We start from the raw sequence: 17,200 nt of genomic DNA, 5'->3' as shown, positions 1-17,200 counted from the left end.
CATCAGTAGTTGTGAGCATGGGTGGAAACACAGAGTTGTTGATATATGCAAGTTATCAAGTAAAGATGAAAAACATCTACCAGCCTCGTCTGCTTATGAAGAGTCTAAGCAAAACTACACATCTCCTGTCTCTGAGTCCAACTCTGCCTGAACTTTAACTCTACACCCGAACTCTCCGCTCTATTGGTGACTGGGCCGTTCTTCACTCCACTGATCTCAGACCTGCTGAAGTGCACATCTTCCCTTAAACTCTTCTCTTAGCCTAGCCTGTACATGATTGTTTTTTTTATTATTTCGATGTATTTTATTTGTATGTTCTTGTAAAGCGCTCTGAGATGCAGATTTTAAAGGTTTTGTTTTCCAACATGTGTTCTTTCTCTTTCAGGAATTCCCTTCCCCAAGAACTTCATCCCGATCTGTAAGAAGATCCTGTGCCGCCTCTTCCGTGTGTTTGTGCACGTCTACATCCATCACTTCGACCGGATTCTGCTGACGGGAGCCGAGGCTCATGTCAACACCTGCTATAAACACTTCTACTGCTTCACCACACAACTCAAGCTTATAGACCACAAAGAGCTGGAGCCGCTGGTGAGGACACACACACACACACACACACACTCACACACACACACACACACACACACACACACACTCACACACTCTCACACACACACACACACACACACACACACACACTCACACACTCTCACACACACACTCACACACACACACACACACACACACACACACACACACACACACACACACACACACACACACACACACACTCACACACTCTCACACACACACACACACACACACACACACACACACACACACACACACACACACACACACACACACACACACACACACACACACACACACACACTCACACACTCACACACTCTCACACACACACACACACACACACACACACACACATGCTGTTACACACTCCCACTGAACTCACTCCTGCCCCCTGCTGTCTGTCCTTCACTCTCACACACACTCACACACACACACACACACACACACACACACACACACACACACACACACACACACACACACACACACACACACACACATGCTGTTACACACTCCCACTGAACTCACTCCTGCCCCCTGCTGTCTGTCCTTCACTCTCTCTCACACACACACACACACACACACACACACTGTTACACACTCACACTGAACTCACCAGATTTTCTGTCCACTGGACTTTTTGTAAAGGTGTATTTTCAATATTTTGTTAGCTGAAGCATCAAGATACACAACATCATAACCCGCTGAACGCGTCTCTCGCAACAGTGCTTTCATTCATGTCAAGTTAAACAGCACTGACTCAAACTAAAGTCCATAAATACAATCATTCTCAGATTAGAAATATTGCATGATTTCCTTCTGAAACACTGAGAGCTGAGAGAAACCACCGTTCCTGACGTGTTCTTGATGCGGATTGTTTTGTTTCTGCAGTTTTGATGATGTCTGTATGACTTTCTTCCGTGGATCACGACAGATGTTGTTCAAAGGAACTGTGAGAGGAACTGACCCGCACTCAAGTGCTCATGCTCTAGTTACTGCTCTAATGGTCCGGTTCTGCTTTCTGTGTTCCACAGACGAAAGAAAGTCTGCAAGATTTGGAAAGACCCTTTAATATCAGTGCAGTGATGTGTGTGTGTGTGTGTGTGTGTGAGTGTGTGTGAGTGTGTGTGTGTGTGTGTGTGTGTGTGTGTGTGTGTGTGTGTGTGTGTGTGTGTGTGTGTGTGTGTGTGTGTGTGTGTGTGTGTGTGTGTGTGTGTGTGTGTGTGTGTGTGTGTGTGTGTGTGTGTGTGTGTGTGTGTAATTAAAAGTCTGTAATTAACTAATTATTTAGGATCAAGTTTCAGTTTTTTAATAAGTGGTTTAATAATAGCCAGCTTAAAAGTTTTCGGTACATATCCTAATGACAAAGATGAATGAATGATATTAAGAAGAGGATCTATGACCTCTGGTAGCATCTCTTTCAGTAGTTTAGTCGGTGTAGAGTCGAGCATACATGTTGATGATTTTGATGATTTAACGAGTTTAGCCAATTCAATGAGTGTGTGTGTGTAAGTGTGTGTGTGTGTGTGTGTCTTCCTCTCCTATGGCAGGGATAGAGTTGTGTTTGTTGAGAGAGTCGAAAAGTAAGCAGATCTAGCAGTTTTAAGGCCTTTCTGTGTGCAGTAACACTATCCTTCCATGAAATGCGAAATACCTTTAGTTTTGTTTTCTTCCAGCTGCGCTCCATTTTTCTGGCTGCTGTTTTAAGGGCCCGAGCGTGTGTGTGTGTGTGTGTGTGTGCTCGTTGTACCACGGCGTTGGACTATTTTCTTTAATCTTCTTTAAGCGCAGGGGAGCAACTGTGTCTAAAGTACTGGAAAAGAGAGAGTCAATAGTTTCTGTTGCAGCATCGAGTTCTTCTATACTATCTGGGATGCTGAGCAGATGATACTGATGAGGGAGATTATTTAAAAAGCAATCTTTAGTGGCGGCAGTGATTGTCCTGCCATTTTTGAAGCGAGGGGGCGGCTTTGCAACCGTAGCTAAATTAAGTATACATGATACTAAGTAATGATCTGAGATGTCATCGCTCTGCTGCAGAATTTCAACGGTATCAACATTTATTCCATGTGACAATATTAGGTCTAAAGTATGATTATGGCGATGAGTGGCTCCTGACACGTGTTGCCCAACTCCAATAGAGTTTAGTGTGTCTTTAAATGCTAATCCCAATACGTCTTTTTCACTGTCATGGATATTAAAATCTGGTGTGTGTGTGTGTGTTATAATCTGCTGATGGAATTCTCTCTTCTGGGCTTTCAGAAGGAAATGACGTCAAGAATGTGTTTGTGAGCAGACGTCTGAACACGCTTCAAACACTCACACCTGAGAGGCTTTTCCGAGGAGCTTTAATCCCGTGAACTGGACGTTGCCGTGGAGATGAGGTCATCACCGGGGTGACATCACTGCAGGGGGCGGACTCTAAACGAGAGAAACGGACAAGTGCTGTGCTAGCAGTGAGACGTTACACACACTGTGCTAACAGAGGTCAAGAGGTCAAATCCAGGTACAGACATCAGCTCTAATCCACACTATGAAGTGGGTGTCTGAATAACTTTCAGCTGTGTGAGGTTTGGATGAACTACTTTCATATATTGTCTCTTCAATTTTTCTTTTTGCACTGAAACTGGATCATTTCTGTCTGATATCTGATGCACAGTAATGCTATGAGCCGGAGTTCAGTGAGATCTCGATGTTTCAGTGAAGGAGAACTGAACCCTGACTGATTCTGAGTTACTAAACTACTGATACAAATGAAGTGTGGTGTGAGCCCCATCTTCAAGCCCCATCCATCTTGTTTGTTTGAAACGTGTACACCCTACCCTGTGAGTTCCACAATTAAAGCAATAAAGAATATTTGGATTGTATTGAACATTTATGAGAACATTGATATGGTTTTAATGTGTGTAAGACTTCTTCCCGGGTGTCTCTGGTTGACCTCCAAAACAAACGTACGATCTATAAGCTCTTTATCAGTCGCACTTACCTTAATTACATGAAAGCTGTAAGTCAGCGTAATTGAAACGTTTCTGCTCCGCATCTTAATTCCCCGTGAGAGGCTGAAGCGTCTCAGGATTAGAGCGGTTCGAGGGTCTTTAATCTTAGATTTGTAAAGCGTATATAACAGCCAGTGATCGCCTCTTTCAGAGCTGCACCAGAGCTCATGACAAACAGACGCTGTGCATTCGTGGGCTTCATGTTTTCATCATGACGCAGACTCGCCTATATTTCTCTGCTCGGGCATTGATGGTGATCAGAAGCATTGTTTTCCCCATCGAGCCGGTTTTCGTCTCAGGTCTGTGCAGCCGAGTGTGAGGGACCGCTGGAGGTCATCATGGGCGAGAAGCACTCGTCCTCCGGCCCGCCGCTGTGTGTGCAGCTCTTCTCCGCGCTGGCCCTGGTGTGTTTCGGCCTCTACTGCATCGTGAAAGGAGTTTCCTTCGGCCTCTTCAACTGGTGGTACATTCTGGGCGCCGCCTGTCTGCTGGCCACCGCCTTCGCTGCCTTCCGCGTCTATGAGGTGTGTGTGATCATGGCACAGAGGGAGATGGCGGAGGGAGACCCGTGTGGGACGCTGCCTTGAGTCCTGCTCAGGACTTCCAGCCACAGCGATGAGCCTAACCCTGACCCTATCCCTATCCCCTAACCCTAACCCTATCCCCTATCCCCTAACCCTGCTCGGGACGTCCAGCCACAGCGATGAGCCTAACCCTTACCCTAACCCTAACCCTATCCCTATCCCTATCCCTATCCCTATCCCTATCCCTATCCCTATCCCTATCCCTATCCCTATCCCTATCCCCTAACCCTAACCCTAACCCCTAACCCTATCCCTATCCCCTAACCCTGCTCGGGACGTCCAGCCACAGCGATGAGCCTAACCCTGACCCTAACCCTATCCCTATCCCCTAACCCTAACCCTATCCCCTAACCCTATCCCCTAACCCTAACCATAACCCTATCCCCTAACCCTGCTCGGGACGTCCAGCCACAGCGATGAGCCTAACCCTGACCCTAACCCTATCCCTATCCCTATCCCCTAACCCTAACCCTAACCCTAACCCTAACCCTATCCCCTAACCCTGCTCGGGACGTCCAGCCACAGCGATGAGCCTAACCCTAACCCCTGACCCTAACCCTATCCCTATCCCCTAAACCTATCCCTATCCCTATCCCTATCCCCTAACCCTCTCCCCTAACCCTATCCCCTAACCCTGCTCGGGACGTCCAGCCACAGCGATGAGCCTAACCCTAACCCCTGACCCTAACCCTATCCCCTAACCCTAACCCTGACCCAAACTCTATCCCCTAACCCTAACCCTATCCCCTAACCCTGCTCGGGACGTCCAGCCACAGCAATGAGCCTAACCCTAACCCTGACCCTAACCCTGACCCTTCCGTGTCTATGAGGTGTGTGTGATCATGGCGGAGGGAGACCTGTGTGGGACGTGGCCTTGAGTCCGGCTCGGGACGTCCAGCTACAGTGATGAGCCTAACCCTGACCCTAATCCTAACCCTGACCCTGACCCTAACCCTGACCCTGACTCTTCCGCGTCTATGAGGTGTGTGTGATCATGGCGGAGGGAGACCTGTGTGGGACGCTGCCTTGAGTCCGGCTCGGGACGTCCAGCCACAGCGATGAGGGAAGGGATTCTCAGCGTCCTCGAGTGGCGTGTAAAACAATATGTATTTTACAATTAAAGGTTCCCAAAGCAAATGGCAATTCTGAGTCATATTGAACAGCGCTCCGAATCAATTCAGTTGTTTCTTCAAATTTTTTAGGTGGTGAAATGAACAAATATCTTCTTTTAGACTAATAGACAATTCAGGACAGAAAACAAACGTAAATGTGAACGATATTTGTGATCGCTGGCAGATTTATTGGATGGTCAAACGCTTGACTGGGATTCAAGAGACTGAAGGACGTTTCATGATTTAATGCAAGATTCTCTGTTCATTAGGCCCAGATGATATCGTATCAAAGCTCCGAAGCTGAAACGAGTAAACATGAGCTAACTCTGATTTCGGCATGTCTTCAGTCTATATACACACAGTGGCTTTGGTAAAGAAATGTAATGTGATGTAAATAAAGTCAAAGATTAGTGACCTATCAGTGGAAATTTAACCATGATACAAAACCTGTCGTAGAGACTAAAGACGGATGTTTGAAACAATACATTTCCTCATCTTCTCACCATCACAATGTTTGTGTACCACCTTCTGTAAACTGCACACATAATAACACACTTAAATTGTGTTTGTATGTACTGCAGTAGTCTTGTGTGCTAAGAAAGGGTTATATATGATTTATTTTGGTCACAAAAATGGAAGATTTTCCAGAGGTTTCTTGGGCTCAAGGCTGTCATTTTCCAAAACACTACACATTCAAAAACAAAAGGGCTTGCAGTATCAAACAACAGGAGTTTATTAAAAACAAGGAAATGTACAAGCGCCACACATCTGTCAGCATCTGCACACCATTAAACACGTCACAACAAAGTTATGATAGTCATTTCCTAATGCAACACAATGTGTGTAAAACTGTAGTCTGTGAATCCCGCTCAGAGGATCGTCCTAACTGCTCTGAGATCAGCCGGCCTCCTCCGCTGAACAGTCAATGCCGGCGTAGGTGAACTTCTCGTAGAGCGTCGTGTTGACGTACGTCTGGACAGAACGAGAGGAGAGTGTGGTCAGCAAAACAACATGCAGTGATGCTCTCGATCAGAGCTGGAAGAGGAATCCTGTCCTGTTACCTTCCTCTCCTCCAGCATACGATTGAGAGAGATCAGGATCTGAGCGAAGGACGGCCTCTCGAACGGCTTCTCCTTCCAGCACTGCCTCATCAGCTCATACCTGCAGAGACAGAGAAAGCCTCATCCCCACTGCTCTCACACATGAGCGGCGGACACAGGAGCTTCAGACTTACACCTCGTCATCGCAGTTGAGCGGCTTCTCCAGCCGGAAGCCCAGCGGGAGTTTCTCGTAGAGCTGTGCACACGTCAGGCCGCAATACGGCGTTCCACCTGCCAATCAAGAGCCAACCAATCACACGTCAGCACCTCGGACACGCATCGGACCCCGGATACTGTAGGCGGGTCCCAAATGATGCTTTCTCTACCATCTAACGCATGAGTTAGGGTTATTGTGTCATTCAGTGTCAGAGCCTGATGCGTATAATTAAAACTGCAATCAGTGACTGTTATTTGAAGTGCACGTTATGTTTAGAATTGTCTCACTACTTGCACTATTTATGCTAAAAAATGTCAGAGTAGTGCATAAGCGCATGCATTGGGATTCAGTGAATGTAGAATGCAGTGAATACAGACCTAAGCTGACCACCTCCCAGAGCAGCACGCCGTACGACCACCTGCGCAAACACACACACACACGTTATACTCTCAGCGCAAACACACACACACACGTGTTACTCTCAGCGCAAACACACACACACACGTGTTACTCTCAGCGCAAACACACACGCATGTTACTCTCAGCGCAAACACACACACACACGCATGTTACTCTCAGCACAAACACACACACACGTGTTACTCTCAGTGCAAACACACATACACGTTATTCTCAGCGTAAACACACACACACGTTATTCTCAGCGTAAACACACACACACGTGTTACTCTCAGTGCAAACACACACACACGTTATTCTCAGCGTAAACACACACACACGTGTTACTCTCAGCGCAAACACACACACGTGTTACTCTGAGCGCAAACACACACACGCGTATGTTACTCTCAGTGCAAACACATATACACGTGTTACTCTCAGCGCAAACACACACACGCGTATGTTACTCTCAGCGCGAACACAAACACTTGTGTTACTCTCAGTGCAAACACACATACTCGTGTTACTCTCAGTGCAAACACACACACGCGTGTTACTCTCAGCGCAAACACACACACGCATGTTACTCTCAGCGCAAACACACACACGTGTTACTCTCAGCGCAAGCACACACGCGTGTTACTCGCAGCGCAAACACACACACATGTTGCTCTCAGCGCAAACACACACACACACACACACACGTGTTACTCTCAGCGCAAACACACACACGCATGTTACTCTCAGCGCAAACACACACACACGCATGTTACTCTCAGCGCAAACACACACACACGTGTTACTCTCAGCGCAAACACACACACACGCATGTTACTCTCAGCGCAAACACACACGTTACTCTCAGCGCAAACACACACACACGCATGTTACTCTCAGCGCAAACACACACGTGTTACTCTCAGCGCAAACACACACACGTGTGTTACTCGCAGCGCAAACACACATATACGTGTTACTCTCAGCGCAAACACATACACGCGAGTTACTCTCAGTGCAAACACACACACACATTATTTTCAGCGTAAACACACACACACGTGTTACTCTCAGCGCAAACACACACACGTGTTACTCTGAGCGCAAACACACATACACGTGTGTTACTCTCAGCGCAAACACACACACACGCATGTTACTCTCAACGCAAACACACACACACACGTTACTCTCAGCGCAAACACACACACACGTGTTACTCTCAGCGCAAACACACACACACACACGCATGTTACTCTCAGCGCAAACACACACACGTGTTACTCTCAGCGCAAACACACACACGCATGTTACTCTCAGCGCAAACACACACACACGTGTTACTCTCAGCGCAAACACACACACGCATGTTACTCTCAGCGCAAACACACACACGCATGTTACTCTCAGCGCAAACACACACACACACGTGTTACTCTCAGCGCAAACACACACATGTGTGTTACTCTCAGCACAAACACACACACGCATGTTACTCTCAGCGCAAACACACAAACGCGTGTTACTCTCACCACAAACAAACAGACACGCGTGTTACTCCCACCGCAAACACACACACACACACACACACGCGTGTTACTCTCATTGCAAACACACACACACACGTGTTACTCTCAGCGCAAACACACACACGCGTGTTACTCTCAGCGCAAACACACACACTCGTGTTACTCTCAGCGCAAACACACACACACACACACACACAGCGTGTTACTCTCAGCGCAAACACACACACACACGTGTTACTCTCAGCGCAAACACACACACGCATGTTACTCTCAGCGCAAACACACGCCACACACACAGACTGACAGACAGACTCTTACACGTCACTGTTGCTGGTATAAACGCTGTAGTTGAGAGATTCGATGGCCATCCACCTCACCGGCAGGCGGCCCTGCGGACAAACACGCATGTTAAAGTCACATGTTCATTTATGCATGACAAGAACATCGGCCTTCAGATCTTTACCATGGTCTTCTTCACGTAAACCTCCTGACCTCTGGACAGGCCGAAATCTGCGATCTTTGCCACAAAGTTTTCTCCTACCAGGATGTTTCTGGCTGCTAGATCTCTGTGAATAAACTGCAAAAGACAAATATTCATGGCACACACCAATCAGGCATAACATTATGACCACTGACAGGTGAATAATCAGTTATATAGTTGAGCATCAGTAGACAGAAATATAAAATATACCTGCTTCTGGCTCAGGTAGTCCATGCCTGACTACAAATCATGGTTTATACACACACCGATCAGGCATAACATTATGACCACTGACAGGTGAAGTGAATGATCAGTTATATAGTTTAGCATCAATGGACTCAGTGTTTGCTGAGCACTTTTAACTCTTGCACTGGTTGGACGATTATGGTTTCCTGCGCTCACCTGCTTCTGGCTCAGGTAGTCCATGCCTCGCGCCACATCTGCGGCGAAGTGCAGAAGCTGCTGCGAGGACAGCGTGGAGGCGGTGCTGTTAGCGATGGCGAAGGCCGGGTCCGTCTCCAACACGCGGCTCTTGCGCAGGAAGTCCAGCAGGTTTCCGTGAGGAGCGTATTCAATGGCCAGATACAGGTAACCTGAGGACGAGCGGACAGTGCAGATGAGCTCTGGTGTGCAGAAGCACCTATGCAGAAGATCAGAGCCTCACACACCTCTGTGTTCACACGCCCCCAGGAGGTTAATGATGTTCGGATGCTGACCCAGCTTACACAACACCTCCAGTTCCCCCGCAAAGTCCCTGTGGTCGTCCTTAGATGCATATTCTATTAGCAGACGGAGAATAAGACGTCAATCTTATTATTTATATAGCACTTTTAACAATGCAGATTGTTTCAGAGCAGCTTTACAGTGTTAAACAGGAAAATAATGCAGCATCATTTTATTCAGCCGTATAGCCATTCTGGAGAAAACGCTGATGTCATCAGTTCATTTCAATTATCATACAGTGACAGTGTGGGCTTTAGATCAGTAATTTAGTTTAATTTATAAATAAGTAAATTAGTATATTAATGTCCAAAATATGATTTTAAAAGTCCTCATTATTAGATAAAAAAAGTCAAAAATATGACATGCTAATCATAATTATTAGATTAAAAAGTCAAAAATATGATTTTAAAAGTCCTCATTATTAGATAAAAAGTCAAAAATATGATTTTAAAAGTCCTCATTATTAGATGAAAAGTCAAAAATATGATTTTAAAAGTCCTTATTATTAGATACAAAGTCACAAATATGATTTTAAAAGTCCTCATTATTAGATAAAAAGTCAAAAATATGACATGCTAAGTCATAATTATAAGATAAAATGTTGAAAATATGATTTTAAATGTCCTCATTATTAGATAAAAAGTCAAAAATATGATTTTAAAAGTCCTTATTATTAGATACAAAGTCACAAATATGATTTTAAAAGTCCTCATTATTAGATAAAAAGTCAAAAATATGACATGCTAAGTCATAATTATAAGATAAAATGTTGAAAACATGATTCTAAAAGTCCTCATTATTAGATAAAAAGTCTAAAATATGATTTTAAAAGTCCTCATTATTAGATAAAAAGTCAAAAATATGATTTTAAAAGTCCTTATTATTAGATACAAAGTCACAAATATGATTTTAAAAGTCCTCATTATTAGATAAAAAGTCAAAAATATGACATGCTAAGTCATAATTATAAGATAAAATGTTGAAAATATGATTCTAAAAGTCCTCATTATTAGATAAAAAGTCTAAAATATGATTTTAAAAGTCCTCATTATTAGATAAAAAGTCAAAAATATGATTTTAAAAGTCCTTATTATTAGATACAAAGTCACAAATATGATTTTAAAAGTCCTCATTATTAGATAAAAAGTCAAAAATATGACATGCTAAGTCATAATTATAAGATAAAATGTTGAAAATATGATTTTAAAAGTCCTCATTATTAGATGAAAAGTCACAAATATGACATGCTAAGTCATAATTATAAGATCAAATGTTGAAAATGATTTAAAAGTCCTCATTATTAGATAAAAAGTCATTGTGAGATGAACAGTTGAAATTAGGACTTTAAAATGAAAGAGAAAGAGATATTAGGAGATAAAAAGTCATAATTTTGGATTTAAAATCAAAATTATGACTTAGAAATCTAAATTATATGATTATGATAGTAAATCAGTAATTTATATGGTTAATTTAGTTTACTAATTAGATTTATTTGGATATTTAGTTGAAAAATGTAGTGTCCCCAACTGAGCACGCCAAGCCAGAGAAAACCAAAACCCCATCAGGTCAAGACGTCAAGCTGAGCAATCGCTGACACACACACACACACACACACACACACACACACACACACACACACACACACACACACACACACACACACACACACACACACACACACACAATGACTCAAACTCGCCTTTCATTCTCTTGATGGCCGCGTCCATCCTCAGCCCGTCCTTCTTAATGCGAGCTTTCAACACCTGGCCGAAGTTTCCCTCTCCGATCACGTCCTGGAACTTGATGTCGCTCCACTCCAGGGTGGGATAGGCCACGGATTGGCTGGAGCTGGGAGCTTTCTTGGGCATGTTGAGCGGCGCGGAGCTGAACTGGACCACGGACTCCTCTCTCTGCGGACACAGGAGACACACACGTGTTCAGACTCTGGTCCGGCCGTCCTGAAGCAGCTCAGACAGGTCTCAGACAGGTCTCAGACAGGTCTCAGACAGGCCTCAGTCAGGTCTCAGACAGGCCTCAGTCAGGTCTCAGACAGGCCTCAGACAGGCCTCAGACAGGTCTCAGTCAGGTCTCAGTCAGGTCTCAGACAGGTCTCAGACAGGCCTCAGACAGGTCTCAGACAGGTCTCAGTCAGGTCTCAGACAGGCCTCAGTCAGGTCTCAGACAGGTCTCAGTCAGGTCTCAGACAGGTCTCAGACAGGTCTCAGACAGGTCTCAGTCAGGTCTCAGACAGGTCTCAGACAGGTCTCAGTCAGGTCTCAGACAGGTCTCAGACAGGTCTCAGTCAGGTCTCAGACAGGTCTCAGACAGGTCTCAGTCAGGTCTCAGACAGGTCTCAGACAGGTCTCAGTCAGGTCTCAGACAGGTCTCAGACAGGTCTCAGTCAGGTCTCAGTCAGGTCTCAGACAGGCCTCAGTCAGGTCTCAGTCAGGTCTCAGACAGGTCTCAGACAGGTCTCAGACAGGTCTCAGTCAGGTCTCAGACAGGTCTCAGTCAGGTCTCAGTCAGGTCTCAGTCAGGTCTCAGTCAGGTCTCAGTCAGGTCTCAGTCAGGTCTCAGTCAGGTCTCAGACAGGTCTCAGTCAGGTCTCAGTCAGGTCTCAGTCAGGTCTCAGTCAGGTCTCAGACAGGTCTCAGTCAGGTCTCAGTCAGGTCTCAGACAGGTCTCAGTCAGGTCTCAGACAGGTCTCAGTCAGGTCTCAGACAGGTCTCAGTCAGGTCTCAGACAGGTCTCAGACAGGTCTCAGTCAGGTCTCAGACAGGTCTCAGACAGGTCTCAGACAGGTCTCAGTCAGGTCTCAGACAGGTCTCAGTCAGGTCTCAGACAGGTCTCAGACAGGTCTCAGTCAGGTCTCAGTCAGGTCTCAGTCAGGTCTCAGACAGGTCTCAGACAGGTCTCAGTCAGGTCTCAGTCAGGTCTCAGTCAGGTCTCAGACAGGTCTCAGTCAGGTCTCAGTCAGGTCTCAGTCAGGTCTCAGACAGGTCTCAGACAGGTCTCAGTCAGGTCTCAGACAGGTCTCAGACAGGCCTCAGTCAGGTCTCAGACAGGTCTCAGACAGGCCTCAGTCAGGTCTCAGACAGGTCTCAGTCAGGTCTCAGACAGGTCTCAGTCAGGTCTCAGTCAGGTCTCAGTCAGGTCTCAGTCAGGTCTCAGTCAGGTCTCAGTCAGGTCTCAGTCAGGTCTCAGACAGGCCTCAGTCAGGTCTCAGACAGGTCTCAGTCAGGTCTCAGTCAGGTCTCAGACAGGTCTCAGTCAGGCCTCAGTCAGGTCTCAGTCAGGTCTCAGACAGGTCTCAGACAGGTCTCAGTCAGGTCTCAGTCAGGTCTCAGACAGGTCTCAGTCAGGTCTCAGACAGGTCTCAGTCAGGTCTCAGTCAGGTCTCAGACAGGCCTCAGTCAGGTCTCAGTCAGGTCTCAGACAGGCCTCAGACAGGTCTCAGACAGGTCTCAGTCAGGTCTCAGTCAGGTCTCAGACAGGTCTCAGTCAGGTCTCAGTCAGGTCTCAGTCAGGTCTCAGTCAGGTCTCAGTCAGGTCTCAGTCAGGTCTCAGACAGGCCTCAGTCAGGTCTCAGACAGGTCTCAGTCAGGTCTCAGTCAGGTCTCAGACAGGTCTCAGTCAGGCCTCAGTCAGGTCTCAGTCAGGTCTCAGACAGGTCTCAGTCAGGCCTCAGTCAGGTCTCAGTCAGGTCTCAGACAGGTCTCAGTCAGGTCTCAGACAGGTCTCAGACAGGTCTCAGTCAGGTCTCAGTCAGGTCTCAGACAGGTCTCAGTCAGGTCTCAGACAGGCCTCAGTCAGGTCTCAGTCAGGTCTCAGTCAGGTCTCAGACAGGTCTCAGTCAGGTCTCAGACAGGTCTCAGACAGGTCTCAGTCAGGTCTCAGACAGGTCTCAGTCAGGTCTCAGTCAGGTCTCAGTCAGGTCTCAGTCAGGTCTCAGTCAGGTCTCAGACAGGCCTCAGACAGGTCTCAGTCAGACTGGTTGTACTGGGATCTCACCGCGATGTTGTGGAAGGCCTGCACCATGCGCCTCTGGAAGGTGGCTCTCTTCAGCTGAAGCACGAGGCAGAAGGCCAGCAGGATGGTGATGCACGTCATGCCCGCCGAGCCCAGGATGGCATAGAAGAGCATGTGCCCATGAGCCTGGAGGCCGTGCCGCTCTGAAACACACAACAGCCTTCAAAATCACATCCCATAATGTTCAACATCACCTGTCACCTGTTTCATTTATGTAGCTCAATATTCATCTGCTCTACATATTTTCCATATCTGCATTTGCTTTCATTATTTATAGTTAAATTGGATGAATGTATTATTTGTGTCTGCATCCCATATCGCTGTATTTCAGGTCAGCTTTATTAGCTCTTCACACACACACACACACACGCACGCACGCACGCACGTTAATCTCTTAAATGTCTTAGTGTGTGTTTTGGTCATAATTTAGACTTTTAAAATCGAATTTCAGCTTTTATCTCATAATTAGGACTTTTAATCATAATTTATATTTTTAAGTCACAATTTTGACTTTAAATCCAAAATTTGAATTTTTATCTCAGAATTTTTAAAGCTCCACTGTGTGATATTTTCCTCCATCTAGTGGTGAACTTGTATATGACCATCCAGTGAATATTAGTTTCTGTTCCTCTCAATTCCGATTTCGTTTTAACTCCTACAGTGGCCGATTTAGTCCAAGATTAACATGGCTTCCAGCTCGACCTCATCCACATTCGTCACGGAGCCATCGAGTGTTAAAACGCCAAAGGCCAAGCTTGAATTTACGGGAATGTCCCTCTTTGGCTAATGTACTTTCAAGATGGAGGAGCAACATGGCGACCGGCATTCAAACCCTCACCTGTATGTGTTTACAATGGCTTATTATAAACTTATAGAGAATACTTTATTACTTGAAAGAAGTAAATATACATTAATGAGCACATATATTTTTGAAAGAACTAAGTGTTTTTAGCTAAGAATAAAGTAAAAAAGTTACACAGTGTAGCTTTAAAGTCCTAATTTCAACTGTTCATCTCAACATGACTTAGCATGTCATATTTTCGATCTAATAATGAGGACTTTTAAAATCATATTTTCAACTTTTTATCTAATAATGAGGACTTTTAAAATCATATTTTCGACTTTATCTAATAATGAGGACTTTTAAAATCATATTTTTTACTTTTTATCTAATAATGAGGACTTTTAAAATCATATTTTTGACTTTTTATCTAATAATGAGGACTTTTAAAATCATATTTTCGACTTTTTAAAATCATATTTTGACTTTTAATCTAATAATGAGGACTTTTAAAATCATATTTTTGACTTTTTATCTAATAATGAGGACTTTTAAATCATATTTTGACTTTTAATCTAATAATGAGGACTTTTAAATCATATTTTCGACTTTTTATCTAATAATGAGGACTTTTAAAATCATATTTTGACTTTTAATCTAATAATGAGGACTTTTAAATCATATTTTCGACTTTTTATCTAATAATGAGGACTTTTAAATCATATTTTCGACTTTTTACCTAATAATGAGGACTTTTAAAATCATATTTTTGACTTTTTATCTAATAATGAGGACTTTTAAAATCATATTTTCGACTTTTTAAAATCATATTTCGACTTTTTATCTAATAATGAGGACTTTTCAAATCATATTTTTGACTTTTTATCTAATAATGAGGACTTTTAAATCATATTTTCGACTTTTTACCTAATAATGAGGACTTTTAAAATCATATTTTTGACTTTTTATCTAATAATGAGGACTTTTAAAATCATATTTTCGACTTTTTAAAATCATATTTCGACTTTTTATCTAATAATGAGGACTTTTCAAATCATATTTTTGACTTTTTATCTAATAATGAGGACTTTTAAAATCATATTTTTTACTTTACATCCAATAATGAGGACTTTTAAATCATATTTTCGACTTTTTACCTCAGAATGAGGACTTTTAAAATCATATTTTTTACTTTTTATCTAATAATGTGGACTTTTAAAATCATATTTTCGACTTTTTATCTAATAACGAGGACTTTTAAATCATATTTTCGACTTTTTACCTAATAATGAGGACTTTTAAAATCATATTTTTGACTTTTTATCTAATAATGAGGACTTTTTAAATCATATTTTCGACTTTTTATCTAATAATGAGGACTTTTAAAATCATATTTTCGACTTTTTACCTAATAATGAGGACTTTTAAATCATATTTTATACTTTTATCTAATAATGAGGACTTTTTAAATCATATTTTAGACTTTTTATCTAATAATGAGGACTTTTAAATCATATTTTATACTTTTATCTAATAATGAGGACTTTTAAAATCATATTTTTTACTTTTTATCTAATAATGAGGACTTTTAAATCATATTTTATACTTTTATCTAATAATGAGGACTTTTAAAATCATATTTTATACTTTTATCTAATAATGAGGACTTTTAAAATCATATTTTCGACTTTTTACCTAATAATGAGGACTTTTAAAATCATATTTTTGACTTTTTATCTAATAATGAGGACTTTTAAATCATATTTTATACTTTTATCTAATAATGAGGACTTTTAAAATCATATTTTTTACTTTTTATCTAATAATGAGGACTTTTAAAATCATATTTTTGACTTTTTATCTAATAATGAGGACTTTTAAAATCATATTCTCGACTTTTTAAAATCATATTTTGACTTTTAATCTAATAATGAGGACTTTTAAAATCATATTTTTGACTTTTTATCTAATAATGAGGACTTTTAAATCATATTTTCGACTTTTTATCTAATAATGAGGACTTTTAAATCATATTTTCGACTTTTTACCTAATAATGAGGACTTTTAAAATCATATTTTTGACTTTTTATCTAATAATGAGGACTTTTAAAATCATATTTTCGACTTTTTAAAATCATATTTCGACTTTTTATCTAATAATGAGGACTTTTCAAATCATATTTTTGACTTTTTATCTAATAATGAGGACTTTTAAATCATATTTTCGACTTTTTACCTAATAATGAGGACTTTTAAAATCATATTTTTGACTTTTTATCTAATAATGAGGACTTTTAAAATCATATTTTCGACTTTTTAAAATCATATTTCGACTTTTTATCTAATAATGAGGACTTTTCAAATCATATTTTTGACTTTTTATCTAATAATAAGGACTTTAAAATCATATTTTTTACTTTACATCTAATAATGAGGACTTTTAAATCATATTTTCGACTTTTTACCTCAGAATGAGGACTTTTAAAATCATATTTTTTACTTTTTATCTAATAATGTGGACTTTTAAATCATATTTTCGACTTTTTACCTAATAATGAGGACTTTTAAAATCATATTTTTGACTTTTTATCTAATAATGAGGACTTTTAAAATCATATTTTTGACTTTTTATCTAATAATGAGGACATTTTAAATCATATTTTTGACTTTTTATCTAATAATGAGGACTTTTAAAATCATATTTTTGACTTTTTATCT

The 17,200-nt window shown here is 42.1% G+C and overlaps 2 protein-coding genes across 2 annotated transcripts in view; one reads left to right on the top strand and one right to left on the bottom strand.

Annotated features, from left to right (window-relative positions):
* Positions 1-3,461, top strand: part of LOC307124643 (MOB kinase activator 3B) — a 30,738-nt gene extending 27,277 nt beyond the window's left edge. The window contains exons 3-4 of the mRNA XM_079814003.1: positions 386-588; positions 2,854-3,461. Coding sequence (XP_079670129.1) covers positions 386-588; positions 2,854-2,883 — 233 coding nt within the window. The 3' untranslated portion in view covers positions 2,884-3,461. The remainder of the gene's footprint in view (positions 1-385; positions 589-2,853) is intronic.
* A 2,531-nt stretch (positions 3,462-5,992) lies between these two features.
* The window catches only part of tek (TEK tyrosine kinase, endothelial), a 31,619-nt gene continuing 20,411 nt past the window's right edge, over positions 5,993-17,200 (bottom strand). Inside the window, exons 14-23 of the mRNA XM_079814484.1 lie at positions 13,684-13,844; positions 11,372-11,582; positions 9,618-9,728; positions 9,352-9,542; positions 8,932-9,045; positions 8,787-8,857; positions 6,918-6,958; positions 6,518-6,614; positions 6,345-6,444; positions 5,993-6,255 (exon numbers count right to left, since the gene is read on the bottom strand). Coding sequence (XP_079670610.1) covers positions 6,181-6,255; positions 6,345-6,444; positions 6,518-6,614; positions 6,918-6,958; positions 8,787-8,857; positions 8,932-9,045; positions 9,352-9,542; positions 9,618-9,728; positions 11,372-11,582; positions 13,684-13,844 — 1,172 coding nt within the window. The 3' untranslated portion in view covers positions 5,993-6,180. The remainder of the gene's footprint in view (positions 6,256-6,344; positions 6,445-6,517; positions 6,615-6,917; positions 6,959-8,786; positions 8,858-8,931; positions 9,046-9,351; positions 9,543-9,617; positions 9,729-11,371; positions 11,583-13,683; positions 13,845-17,200) is intronic.

This window comes from Gobio gobio (genome assembly GCF_949357685.1).
Source record: "Gobio gobio genome assembly, chromosome: 4".
NCBI classification, from domain to species: domain Eukaryota; kingdom Metazoa; phylum Chordata; class Actinopteri; order Cypriniformes; family Gobionidae; genus Gobio; species Gobio gobio.
The sequence above is the reverse complement of the archived record's forward strand: the minus strand, read 5'-3'. Positions and strand labels throughout refer to the sequence as shown.